This window comes from Crinia signifera, chromosome 3, assembly GCF_055691185.1.
Source record: "Crinia signifera chromosome 3, ASM5569118v1, whole genome shotgun sequence".
Classification (NCBI taxonomy): domain Eukaryota; kingdom Metazoa; phylum Chordata; class Amphibia; order Anura; family Myobatrachidae; genus Crinia; species Crinia signifera.
The window spans coordinates 209,463,610-209,478,530 of record NC_139219.1 but is presented as its reverse complement, the minus strand read 5'-3'; the positions used below and the strand labels follow the sequence as shown (position 1 = coordinate 209,478,530).

Below are 14,921 nucleotides of genomic sequence, written 5' to 3'. Positions count from 1 at the left end.
CATCGATTGCATTTGGATATATTACAACCACATTGGACATACCACCACTCCATTATCCCTCACCAACCTGTGGGAAGTACTATTGGAAAACCTCCAGTGGCCGTGGAAACTGATTTCTTCTACTCCCAGGTCATTCACTAGAGAGGATCCAGCATACAGGAGCTACATACCCTCCTAGCCCATTGGGGCAAACCATCCATCTTCATAACATTCAGGAGAACCTTTTTGGAAATAATTGGTACATCTATACCCCATCCAGCCAACTGGCAGGAGGACTCCTCATTATCAATTTCCCCACATCATCTTCCATGGAGTGGTAATTATACTAATGCACTATTAACGGTTTCAAATCCAAACAACTGTCTTTCCCCAGGATTATTGGAACAGGTCCAACATGCATAGTGTTTCTATTGTCATGTGTAATATTATGTTTTTTATTTCATGCATATTTTAACACTGTATACAGCCCTAATTTTTAATAGTTTATTCAAATCCATTGCAATAGATCATCCAATCTATTTTTATTTCATTTTATAAACACCTCACATCATCTTCATCAGCGCTGCTATAGAACCTTGTGTTTGACCTCCATTCCTTTTTTGCTCTCCATCGGGTACGACTAACCCGACAGTGCAGCTGCTGTGATCAACCACTCTTATTAAGCGCCCTCAGGTGGACACGGTGCCCACCTAACCCCCTGTCCTCTAGCACCCACCTTGTCTGTGACACATGGGGGGGGGGGAGGAGATGCGGGAGAAATGAGTTCCACCACCTCCCCAGGACCACTTTAAGCACTGGTACTAGGTTTCAATTTATCATTACAAAACTGGGAAAGACCGAAATTTGTGTCTGGTTTCACAGTGGGTGCTGACTGATCCCATACAACGGCACTAGCTCTCGTCGTCGTCCCCCCTCCAAAAAAATGTGCAAGTGCTGCTAAAGGTGCGTATACACAGATGGATTTGGTAAAAAATCTGGACGTTCCCGACCAATTTAAACGACCGATCGCTTAAATCATTCCATGCGTATGAACGATATCGATTAAGATGCGCTTACCTGCCGATCGTTGATAGAACAATCTATTGTTTTTCCTGCATGCAGAAAGTTCATAGACCAATCTTTAGCCATGTGTACCAATTGTTTCATGTGAATGCATGATGAGCGATTTGGTAAAGCTGATTATCTGGCCCCCACTCCCCTTAAAGATCAATCGTTCATGTGTCGTCGTTTTGTACAATCGTTCACTATTTAACACGAAATTGTTTGTCCCGGAGTTCTGAGGAAATCGTTAACGTGATTGGATCGTTTGCTAAATCTTTCTGTGCGTATGCACCTTATGAGACTCTGCTGATTAATTAATGATATGCGACACCTGTATGTTTGTGTGCATCATATCGCTTCGTAAACATTTTCAAGAAAAAATACTCCGGATGCTAGCCAAGGGAGTGCCGTGGGAAGTGTTAGCAAACTGTTTGTGGCATGCTTATAGTTAATGGATCTGGGAATTAATAAACCACAAATTGTAATCTACTGTACATGTACATGTAAGGACCTTACTGCTCATGCAATGATGGGAGACAGTTACCAGCAACAGTCAGATACAGCTACCTAATACTCCTCCATACTTGAACGTGCAGCACGGGAAGTCACAGGCACCTTTACGGAGTTGGCCGGTGGCCAGTGTCAGTTGGGTATTTCAGATGTAAGGATGCTCTGAGCCACTCTTGGTGTTTTACATCTTGCAAACAGTGGCTAGGATATGGGCAGAAGATTCCTCCGGCAGGGGAGGCCATTATAGAACACTTTGGGGGAGATAGATCTCAATTTCGAACCCTGGTAGTGACTACATGTTGCTGCATTGATGGTTTACTCTGTATGGGTATGGATCATTGGATAGATAGACATTAGGTCTACAAGCATTAGGTTGACATTACTGAGGGTCGACTTGACTGAAGATTGATGGGGTCATTAGTTCAACACAAACATTAGGTCAACATGGGGAAGGTCGACAGTCAAGCGGTCGACATGGGTTTTTCATATATATTTTTTCCAGAATGTCGACATGGTGAACATGGACACTATTTTATTCTCCCACCAAGCCCTAGTGGATGGTAGGACATGAAATGGCACATGTCAGATCAAAAAAGTGAAAACCCTATGTCAACCTTTTGACACTTGACCTTCCCCATGTTGACCTTCAGGCTTGTCGACCTAGTGACCGTATCCCCTTCTGTGAATGGAGCAAAGCAGTGAAAGTAAAGACCTGCTATTACTCATAAAGGACTGTTCACTGCTGCATAACTAGACCACACTATTACATACTTTTAAATAATCAAAACACAATTGAATCAAATTACAAAAGCCTATAACTGCTGTGATCTGTTGTTTTTATTATTTTGTTTCTAACCTCATAAATGGTTTTCATAATGATGTTAGAAACGTTTGATGTAAATACAGTACTTTGTCACTTCTGTGGTTGCTAGTAATTTATGTACTGTGTGCTACTAACGTGACGCTGGACTCTGCATTGATTGCACAATCCCTGAGGGACTCTACTTATGTAAAATTACATCCCTGGATCTGCCAAAGATCTCCAGAGACCTGTAAAAGTACCCAGCTGTACTTTCTCAGTACCAGCCTGTTCCTCTGATTGCTTTTCTTTCTGCGTGCAGTGACGTGGTGCATCCAGATGACATTACTCCGAGAATAGTTACATACATTTCAAGAGTGTTGGAAATACTAGCCTTTATTTTTGTGCAACATATTTAAGCATTCATCCTGGGCTGTATAAGACACAGGATAATGGCAGTAATTATTTTATGCTACACATCATTTACGATTATCTGCAGAATATACAGCCATGTCCAAAAGTTGAGAATGACACAAATATTAAAGTCTGTTGCCTCACTTTTTATGATGGTAATTTGCATTTACCCCAGAATGTCATGATGAGTGTTCAGATTAATTGCAATTCATTTTATAGTCCCTCTTTGCTATGCCAACAAATTTAGGGCTTGATTCAGAGTTGATTTCGCATCTGCAAATTTGCAGATTAGGTGCAAGTAAATAGCCGCTGCCAAGAGAGAGAGAGAAAATGGCCTGTGGAAATCTGTGAGGGAATTGCAAATAGATCGCCATTAGCTATTTACAATCCCATACGCATCCCTGGCGTCACACGCCCTCCCTGAATATGTCTGGGCATGCTTGTGCTTTTTCTGACACTCCCAGAAATTGTCAGGTGTCCACCCACAAACTACGGCTTCCTGTCCATCAAATTGTGAAGTAATTAGATATTTTCACTTTCTGTTGCCATTTGTTTTTCATACTGGCCCTGCCCCAGTGGATTTAACAATCTATGGGGTCTATGTACTAAGCTGTGGATCGAGATAAAGCGCCAACTATCCTGCTTATGTCATATTTCACTGCTCGTCGCCCGCCCATAAGCACAGAAAGTGAGCTACATTTGAGCTCAAAATCGCCTATTGTGTATGTGCCTTTACACTGCCAGCAATGGGCTCCTGAGACATGCGCATGACTCTTCATGCAGCGGATAACAATGCCAGGAAGGCTTAACGGCAGCCGCATAAAGACAGCGCTGGCTCCCAGTTGCTGACCACGGGAACCTTTCCCACCATAGATGACAAACGGTGGTAAACATGGTAAACCGTTGTTTGAGTTTTGATAGTAGGACATAACCCCTTTCATAGCGACTGCTTAAAAGAATATGTATTGTTGATAAATGAGGTCCATAGACCCATGACACGCATTCACACTAAAACTCAACATATAAGTGTAGAAGATAACTGGCGAACTCAGAGGAAACCTGCGAAAACCCACAAACTCCTTACTGATAATTAACATGTAAGTCAATATTACTAACTACAAGGTGCTGTGTTCAGTTAGAGCCGTGGCAGCCTGTGATAAGCCAGCAGGCTACACATAGCGTGGAATTCTGTTTGAACAGGAAGGCTTTAACAGAACTCCGCATATGGGGCCAGATGCACGAAGCTTCAAAAGTGATAAAATGGAGAGTGATAAACAATCGGCCAATCAACTCCTGCCTGACACTTTTCAAACACACAGTCTGTTTATCACTCTTTATTTTATCACCTTTGAAGCTTAGTGCATATGGCCCAGAGTGCTGCGAACATTGTAACCATAGGTACTTCTCTCTAAGGGGGGTATTCAATGTCGTTCGAGCTCCCGCAGCCATCTCCCGACGGGGGAGATGGCTGCGGGGCCCTATTCAATGCTGTCTTCCCCGACAGCATTGAACAGGGGTTTTGCGCAGAACGAGCCCGACATCACAAGCTGTCGGGCTCGTTCTGCCGAGAAAAGCCGGAAATAGGCGAGCTCCCGGCCGGAGCTCGTCTATTTCCGTCATCAACTCGCGGCCACGCCCCCTTCTCACCGTTTGTCGGCCGGGACATTGAATCCCGACTGCCGAGCTCCAGGCGAGCTAACCGAGAACGGGACAGGGGCACGGCTGTCGCGCTAGCTCGACAGCCGTGCCCCTGACATTGAATACCCCCCTTTATCTTATGGTTAAGGTGCTGTAACTGTACAGCTGTAAATGTACAGAAAGTGGACACTTCTCCCTTTCCTTTTTTTTCTGTCTGTTGCTGACTAAAATGCCTTTGCTGCAGCTATTAGAAGTAGGGATGTGCACTGGACACTTTTCGGGTTTTGTGTTTTGGATCTGAATTGGTTTTGCCAAAACCATTTTTCTGGGTTTTGGATCTGTAATATATATATATATATATATATATTTATTTTTTTTATAGTGAAAAGCACTGTAACCGAAAAAATGTGTTTTACTGCTAGAGCAGTTCATGATTTGTACAGAGGCATCCCTGCTCCCTGTTTGGATCGCTTTCCCCAATCCAGTAGTATGGAAAGAGTGATTCATAGAGGAATGAAAGCATAGCTTTCGGGCTATTAACTGTTGTTGAAAATGCCTTTCTGAGGTGGAGTAATGCGGTTCCTGATGAGAGAAGAACATCAAAGGCAGCTATTCTCTCAGCTCCCATCTGTGACTCCTAGCCAGTCCGCTGAAACCAGGAGAAAAAAATGACTCCTACCCTCACTACTGACTCTCGCTACCACACCCTCCGCCACTGCGGAAAACACTGGGTTTTTACATTTTCCTAAACATATGGACGTCTATCAGCATTTGTATTGTAAGAGAGATCCGATTATATACCTCATTCCCTGCTGCTGCCACATCACTCTGCGCATGTACATACACACTCCTGGGTCATAAACCCTGAAGCTAACGGACTGGCAGTCATCTCTCTTATTGGGAGAGCTGCCCTTTGCTATGTTAGTGCGTATGCAATTTGTATTGGTGCAGTAAGTGGCGGGATGAAGCACACAAGGTTGGTATGTCCCAGCCTAAGTTTGAGTCCCAAATTACCCTTCACTGCAGGGATGGGTAATAAGCCGCCTCCAGTTATTTATTAACAGTTTCTTATATGGCGCAGCAGATTCCGTCGCGCTTTACAATAGTAGACAGTAATAAAATAAACTGGGTAACAACAGACAGACTTAGAGGTAAAGAGGGCACTGCTGCAAGCTTACAATCTATAGGGACATAGGAAGGAAACACAAGGACAGGCACCAGTAATAGCATAGCAGTCCCACCAAGTTACAAGTCCAGAAGGGAAGTGCCTCAGAGGGTTATGCGTGTGGTACTTAAATATGATAGGCTTGCCTGAAGAGGTGAGTTTTCAGGGAACACATGAAAGTTTGGAGGCTAGTGGAGAGTCTTATTGTGCGTGGAAGGGCATTCCATAGGGTGGGAGCAGCCCGATGAAACTCCTGTATAGTGAATGGGGGCTAGTGGAGATATAAGCTGGTGCAGTTTGGTTAATAGCTTTATATGCTAGTAGAAGGGTTTTATATTGAATATACAGGTAACCAATGAAGGGACTGGCAGAGGGGATCAGCAGACTGAGCATCTTGCTAGGAAGATCAGCCTTGCAGCAGAATTAAAATGGATTGCAGTGCTGAGAGTCTGTTCTTGGAAAGACCAGTTAGGAGACTATTGCAATAATCAATGCGGGATATAATGAGTGCATGGATAAGAGATGTAGTAGTGTCTTGTGTGAGATAGTCGTATTTGACGAACTACTCATCCCAGCATGCCTTGCATCAGTTTCAGCATGGCCAAATAGCAAAACTAAGGCAATGCATGCTGCGATGTGTTGTTCCTAAACAGCTGGAGGGCAACTTATTGCCCACCCCTGTCCTATTAGCTTGCTCTGTTCCCCAGTTTTCCTCTGTTCAGACTTTTTTGCAGGCCCCAAAGAATAATGTAGACAGGTAATTTGGGTTCATTACTACTTAATCAGACCTATCCACATGTTAAACCTGTATTGACTAATTCTCCCTTTATCAGTGCCTATCCGTGCTAATTTGGAACAATTTGATTCCATTTATTACAGCAAATCTACCCTTTGTGTCCTGTCTGATATGGGTTGGGATCATTTGGTCTACAGCATGATGGCAGACAGTCATTAGTGCGACATGGGTCTAGGTCGTTAGTTCGACAGGTCATTAGTCCGACAGTGTCTAGGTCGACAGTGAAAAGGTTGACATGGGGTTTTTCACTGTTTTCTTACCTGAATGTCAACACAGTCGACATGGACACAGTTTAAAGTACACCACATCGCCTCGCTACGCTCGGCACACTATTTTATTCTCCCACCATGCCCTAGTGCATGGTAAGGCATGAAATACCACCTGTCTGCACATGTCCACTCAAAAAAACCACGTGTTGACCTTTTGACTGTCGGACTAACGACCTGTCGACCTAGACCCATGTCGACCTAATGACCGCATCCCGTCTGATATATATGTCTTTGTTTTATTATGTAAAAAAGTGATGACTTCCTGTAATGCATCCAGCAGCAGTTACATTATAGCCACACTTTCTCCATTTGGTTTTTAAACCTGTATTAAATTGTATATTCTTGTTGACTCTTTAGAATTCCTATGTAAAGAATGTCCAAGGATTCATATGGCTGTGGAACGTATCAGCGTGAAGGATATACCAAAGGAGCAGACTTTTATGAGACGATGGCTTCATGAACGCTTTGAATATAAAGATAAGTATGTGAAAAAATTGTATATATATTTTTTTCTAAAGCATGTATTGTGACTTATACAGCAATACAAGCTATTCATGTGCTGCTGTATTACTTTATTTAAAATGTAAACACATATATACTGTAAGGCAGTCTGCTAGTGTTCTACTCCCTCTTACAGACAAGCAGGAGAGATGGACCTTACATGGGGTCGGGGTACCCTTAGCCTATACACACAGCAGAGGAATGTTGAATTTAAGAAACACATTTTTCTTTATCAATGGTTCAATAACTTTTTGCTTATACTGTCCTTTCGAAAGGGATGTTTCTTGATAGAAATAAATACAAATAAAAAAAACATGTGAAACACCATGTTCTATTATTTAATTTATTGATTAACAGTTTCTTATATAGCGCCGCAAAATTTCTTGCACTTTACAACTGAACATAGCTAAAACAAAACTGGGTAATAATAAACAGAGGTAGGAAGGCCCTGCTCGCAAGTTTACAAGCTATTGTAAGGCTCTTGGTAAAGAAATTACTTTCCAAATTCAAAAATGTTCTTTCAAACTACAGTATGAAAATGTTTTCATTATATACAACCCAGGAACAATTTTGTATTGCATTGCATAATCAACAGTTTTTTAGTTTATGGATGAATGCATAGGGTTAACATGGGGTTTGTCACACCAGGCTGCACAAGTGATTGCAACTACACTTTAAGCAGCACATGCACAACCTTTTCCCACCACAACTGAAGCACACTTTGAAGTGTTTAATACTCAAACACGTGCACACACACACACACACGGTCTGGAATCATTTTATACAATAGCTGGCTGCATACACATGGGGTGGTATTCAATCAGGGATTCCGACTGTCTGAATGTCCCTACAGTCGTAATCCCGTCCATTTTCACCAGCTTTCGACACTAACTTGAATGTTGGAATTGAATGTTCCGATTATCGAGAGTAGGAAAGTCCACGGATTGGGTAAAACAGCTGTGTATTGTTTGAAATCGGGCCCGGCTTCAACAATCCACAGCAGTTTTGACTTTTTAAAAAGTCAAAACTGACAGCCTTCAATGCTGTAGAAAACGGCATAAATGAATAGGTGAGTGCTGATATTTCTACCTGATGGAAATAGTGGCACAGATTGAATCCCCCATGGTGTTTTACAACAGCTATATTACACTCTGGTTGAGCTTCTTCTGTTGGCAGCGAGTGAAACTACATCTCTTTTCTCACACATGCAAAAACAGGCAATCATAAGGTAGCAGACTAGCTTTCGAATCATTTGCTTCATGTGGGCTTATTTGTATCCTTATTTTTGATGAACAAAGATCTCCTAGGTGATCTGTGATGGAATGTATAACTAAATGTAAACATTTAGGTATGAACTGCTTGTCTATAATCTGTGAACGGGGATTACAGATCTATTTAATCTCTTAAATACATTAAACTTTTAATGGCAAATACTTTCTTTCCTAGCCATTAGTAGCTGTTATTATTTTGAAGTGAATGCAGTCATGACATCAAGTTTATTTTGATTACACTTTGTATGTTCTTTCCATCCTTTCCGTAAACCAAAAATATTCTCATAGGTTAATTGGATTATGGCACCAAAATTGACTTGGTGTATATTGTATCAGTATGGTAGGTAACACACAATATGTTGTAAGCTGCAGTGTGACTGGTACTGATGTCAATAAATATTCTCTGCAAAACACTGAGTAATATATATCCATAATCATGAAGATAAGTGGTAAACAGGAAAAATAGGCAACTTTGACAAAGGCCGACTTATGATGGATAGACGACTCTGAAATGACAGATCTTGTAGGTGTTCCTGTAATTCAGTGGTTTCTACCTACAAATCGTGGTTCACTGAAGGACCACTGGTGTATTGGCAATGGATTTCGGGCACCCAAGGCTTATTCATTTAAGGGGGAGCAAATGGTAGACCGTCTGCTCCTATGCCGAACAATAGCTGCTGTCGAACAAATTGCTGACGGTTAATGCAGGCTATTATATAAATGTGTGGAAATACAGTGCAAAGCAGCTTGCTGCGTAAACGCAGTACAGTCTGAGTACACATGTTGAACCCCGGCCGCTGCTGTAAGTGCCTACAATGAGCATGTGCATGTCAGACCTGCACCATGGAGCAATGTGAGAAGGTGACCTGGTCTGATGAATCATGTTTTTGTTTGCATCATGTGGATGGCCGGGTGCATCTGCGTCATTAATTTGGGGAAGATGCTGGGTCAGTGCTCTTTTAACAGCATGAGGTGGACTTAATCTTTATTAGGCAGGTGGTTTTATGTTCTAGCTGACTGGTTTATGTGTGCTCTATTGATTAATTAATACAATGTTTTGCATGCATTGTATGGTGAAAAGTGGTTTTATCATCAATAGTTTTTATTGAAACATTTTAGCCTGAAGGTGCACCTCAGCCTGGACCTCACTCCCGGTTGGAGCCATTCAGTTTTCAGGCTAGAGCAGCAGTTGCTATAGAAAGAATATACCCAGAAGGTGGGTTAAGCGCTAGCAGAGTGATTTCAGGACTAGTATTGAGGTTGCTATAGAATAGCTTATTAGTTAATGTAAGGGTCTCTAAAAAGGTGAAAGAATAGAGCACGTCCTGAAATAAAGACTTTTCAGTGCATTTCTTCAGAAAAGAGGGCCTGGACGGAAAACATATTTTCACAGTACTTTTATTTAAACATTGTATTCAGTAGCAAAATAGCTGTGAATTATGTTATTTTTGAGGAACGAAGATAACGTGTGCCTTATTTCTAGGTTGTTGACGGAGTTTTATGAAGCCAAGGACCTTGAAAAGCGCAATAAGTTTCCTGGGGAAGGTCATGTTGCCAAGCTCAGCTTAAAAAGAACAGTGCCATCCTTATTTATTTTAACTGGTTTAACTGCTGGTATGCTATGTACAGAAACCGGAAGGAAGGTTTACATCAACACTTGGATATATGGAACACTAATTGGTTGTATATGGGTCAGCATCAAAGCCTAAATGGACTGTTACTTTCAAATCAGTTGCACATAATACCAAAACTATTTTGTCCTAGACTGAAGACTTTGTAAATATTGCCTTATTCATGACTGCATTGAGTACAATAGAATGTTAAACTGCTGCAAATGAGATTAGTGTCAGATGCAAGTACATTTCGATAAGTTATTTTAAAAATAATTTTCCTGTAACAACTTTCACTTGATCACCATAAAAATAAATCATTTCTCGACTTGCCAATAGCTAGTTCGCCATGTTTCAGATGTTTCAGTTCATGTTCTATCTTGAGATGCCATGCAACTTAAGCTAGCTAGAAATTGTCACTTGTCGTCCCCCCCCCCCCCCCCCCCCCTTCCTACAAATACATTTCAGATCTTCAAAACTGAGCAGAAATTGCCATATGCATATGACCGCACTGGCCTGGTTTTGTAGTAACTGGCTGACTGGTATAATAGTAACCTTTTGGGTTGTTTTTGCTCTGTCCGCCCCCAAACTACCATATATAGCCATATTATTTAGCATGATGTAACCACATATCTGTTCATCCCAATCTGCCATTTTATGTATTACTTTGTTCTTTGTCCTTTTCTCATGATCAATTCCAATAGTGTTTATTTTATCTGTCTTTTATACCCTTAATGCTTCTTGTTTTTACAACCATGGTCCGGAAACAATTCATAATGTATTTGAGGTGCTAGCTTCTGCATATGAGCCTGTTTTTGTGTGTGTGTTTGTTTGTTTGTGTGTGTGTGTGCGCGCGCCTGTTGCGTGTTTAAATACTATAAATCTTTGTGTGTTGTTGTTTTTTTTTTTTTGTTTTCTTTTCATCTTTGGATAATGGCCTGTGCTTCATATTGTTAACCATGCTGTTTCAGCTGCTTTGGTAAACTACGAGTAATTGTTTAATTAATATGTAACACCTCTTTAAACAATGCTGTTATAGATTTGGTGCTATTTCGTACTTGAGCACAATGCATCAGAAAAATATCACCTGATCACCTCCCTAAATATGTGCCTTTTTTCATGGTTTTTTTTTTTTTTTTATTTTGCTTTCATGAAATTCTGTGCTCAATATATCTTTTTGAAATTGTAACATTTAATTAACTGTGTTAGAGCATTTTCTTTTTGCAAGGGTTGGAGGATATTTCATTTTAATCGCATTGAGCCCTATATGATCACCAGAGTGAAAGTTCATATTCTAATATATATTTATATAACTCATTTATAGAACTCTGCATCTATAGCTTCTCTTATGCTATGTTTTGTGGTTGATGGATTAGATGTTTGAAAGGATTTAGTTGCCAATTTTAATATTGGTTGATTTGAGTAGCAAAGGGCAAAAAGGCAATATTAGATAGACCTTAAGTACACAACCCAGGTTTTAACTGGTTTTAAAACACTGCATTCACAGATGTATTACAGATCTAAAATGTTCTGGACGCATATGTGAGATGTCATGCAGTTATATGCAGTTTCTTTTTTTTTTATTTGAATGTGAACAGGATCTCTAATACATGGTGTGAGCCATCTTTCACTGTGCTAGAGCTGCGCTTGACAAAGTTTGTACTTTGTAGGATGAAGATAGATAGGTACTTCAGTATATCTAGAGAGCAACAAAATGTCCCCTCTGAGGTTCTACTACTTTGATGTCTTCATTGTCTGCCTCTTACTGTATGTCACATAAATAATTCTGTAGAGCACCTGGAGACTGTGCTGTCATCTATCCTATTTAACAACTACTTCTATTGCCAAATGCAATCTTTTCATCCTTGTATGTCATCATTACCTGCTCATACACTGTTCATAATTGGTTGGTTTTTCTAATCTGTATGTTTAGGTAAAGGCTCCTATAAGTACTGTATGTTGTGGGTTACGTGCTTTGTGTTGCCAAGCTGCTTTACAGTTTTATCATCTGCTTACTCAATTAAGCACTGTTTGTACTACATTAAAGAACATACAATATATTTTGTTCTTTCCAATATATGCTAGTCAAATGTGCAATTGATTTCTATAGTTTTTTTTAGGCCTTCACCTCACAACGAGTGGCAATCTGGACAGTAGAAATACAGCATGCCCTTGTGCCATCAGTGTAGGCTGTACACTCCTGAATACTGTCTGTTTGCACCCTGTGCAGGCCATGAGAACACTTTTGTGATGTCAGCGTGGCAGAAGTGGGTAAACCTGAAGATAAGGTTTTTGATTTTTTTTTTTCCTTCTAAACAAGTGATATACTATACTAGAGGCAAGTGTCCATAAAGAACTCTGGGCCATCTGGGAGGTCTGGGTTAGCATCTGCTTGTTTTATTATCTCCATGTCTGTGATTTAATTGCTTGAAATGAAACAAAATATGCACTGTAAAAATATTCTCTTTACTTTTGCTGTCTAAACATGTTGTGTTGCTACTTTCTTTTTTCACTTTGCAATGTGTTTAATGAGACCTGTTGAAGAAAATGGAATTATTCTGAACTTTATTTACATGAATGTGTTGAACTTGAATTTTGATTAATTGCAAAGTGCCATATGATTTTAACTGAAGAGCTTCTGCCAATTGAATAGATGCAATTATTTTACTGTTAATGCCTCACCTTTGTAAAGAAAATTAATAATAAAAATATTGGAAATTCAATCTGTATTTGGTGACTTTTTTTCGGGTGTAAAGATTGAAGTTGTTTGACTGTTTCTTAATTGATGGACGTCAATTAGTAAGTGCTAAATACAGTAAGAGGTCCCTCCTTCATCTGCTATTGATGGCTTCTCTACAGTACTGTGTCTGGGAACCATTTCACTTGGCTCCAGCACAAGTGAGCAATGTTAACGGTTTACTGTAATACTGTAGCTAAGTCGCAGAACCGGTGGCAACATTCCTTCAGGATGGGGGCAACTATCCAGTTCGGAAAATAGATCATGTCCTTTTGAAAAAGAACAAAGTTACACACTCACCCATTGCATTGTAAACGTTTTAGGCAGGTGTGGAAATAAATGCTGAAAAGTAAAGTTTTTTTTTTTTATTAATTCAAATGCAATTATGTGAATAAATAAATGCAAAATCTGAATCAATGTTTGGTGTGACCACCATTTGCCTTCAAAACTGCAATCTTCTTGGAACACTTTTATACACAGTCATGGGTTTTGTAGGATTATAGGCCCTTATTCTGATCGCTCCGCTCAGACCCGAATTCGGGAAGTGCACCGATGCATGCGCAGAACCATTTCTGCGCATGTCTGTATGGAGGGAGCAAGCGAACTCCGCAAGAAGTCCGGTCTCCGAGTGCTTGCTCGTGGCCTTCCCAGCAGGGGGTGGAGAGAAGGGCTTTAGTGCCTGATCAGGGTCATAACCATAAGTGCACGTCCTGCGTTTCATAGGCATTCCCATGAAAACGCAGGGCATGCATATGGAAATGTGGTAGTGACGTGCGTGAGGGGGCAGAAAGTTGACTTAACCGGATGTCAGCTGCCCGCCCATAGCCCTGCTTTTTTTAGCTCAAATGTACGAGTGCTCTAGACCACTCGTGCAAGGGCGAGCGCTTTCCACATCATTCCATGGTCTCCGACATGGGTAGGTTCTCACAGGCATACGGATGGATGTTAACAAAAAATATCAGTTCGCATGCCGACCGTCTGAATTCGATGTGCGAAAAATTGTTGTCTTACTAGCAATGACTTTCATGCAATAATTTCAAAACAGGCTGGAGTTTCAAGATTTGCTGTTCAAGCTCTTTTTGAAAACAGGAACTTTGGTGCAGAAAAATGTCAGCAGGTGCTCCTGGACTGATGAGTCAAAATGTATCTAGATGGCAGTTTGTTCACCCAAGGGCAGAAGAGTAATACATTTATTGTCTGTAGTCAACAATTAAGCATGGTAGAGGTTCCTTGCAAGTTTGAATCTGCATATTAATTGAGTTGAGGATTTGGTCAGGAATAACAATGTCTTCAATGCTGTGAAATACAGGTAGGTACTTATCCATCATGATATACTGTACTATCAGGGAGATGCCTGGCTTAAAATTTATTTTTCAGAAGGACAAAGACCATAAACATACAGCCAGTGTTATTAAGAACTATCTTTAGCATAAACAAAAACAGGGAGTCTTGGGTCAGTATTCAATGAGACCAATTCGCCATGTTTCACGGCGAATTTGTGCTATTTTTGTATTGGAAAGTGAATTTTGTGTCAAAGTGAATCACCCTATTCAACGTGCACTTTTCGCCGTCTGCGTACAGTGAATTACAGACACTTCGCCGTCTGATAGTCTCCGCAATTCCCTGTGGTTTTTCAATGGGTTTTTCAATATGATTCGGCGTAAGTGTATTCAATGAGAAGATGGCGAATTGCTTTCTAAGTGGTTTTCGCCGTGTGTCACCGTGTAATCGCCATCTTTTCATGGTGAAGTGGAATGTGAACTTTTTAAATAAAGGTTTTGTTTTTTTCATTTGGTGTAAAAAAAAATCAGGATTTTTATTAACTGAAGGGGCATGCTATTTTTATTTAAATGTATATATATTTAATTTTAAAAAATATATATATTTTTTTACACAACAGCCAGCAGGGGGCCGAGAGCTGCTCATTACATATTCATATATTCACTGCTCCCGATCATTATATATGCATGATTGGGAGCAGTGCTAGCGGCTCCTACCCGGTCCCCTGCTAGCTCCCCAGGGTGGGGGGGGGGCTGCTTGTGCTGCCTGGGTCCCGGGGAGCCCCCCCCACATACATTCTGGGGCAGGCAGGGAAACTTCCATCTCCCTGCCTGCCGCCGTCCTCCGCAGAGGTTAAGATTTGCCTTCAGGGGCAGCGAGCCCCTGCGGC

The 14,921-nt window shown here is 40.9% G+C and overlaps 1 protein-coding gene across 1 annotated transcript in view; it reads left to right on the top strand.

Moving 5' to 3' along the window:
• Positions 1-12,737, top strand: part of AGPAT5 (1-acylglycerol-3-phosphate O-acyltransferase 5) — a 67,560-nt gene extending 54,823 nt beyond the window's left edge. The window contains exons 7-8 of the mRNA XM_083177352.1: positions 6,990-7,113; positions 9,888-12,737. Coding sequence (XP_083033478.1) covers positions 6,990-7,113; positions 9,888-10,113 — 350 coding nt within the window. The 3' untranslated portion in view covers positions 10,114-12,737. The remainder of the gene's footprint in view (positions 1-6,989; positions 7,114-9,887) is intronic.
• Positions 12,738-14,921: the final 2,184 nt, after the last annotated feature.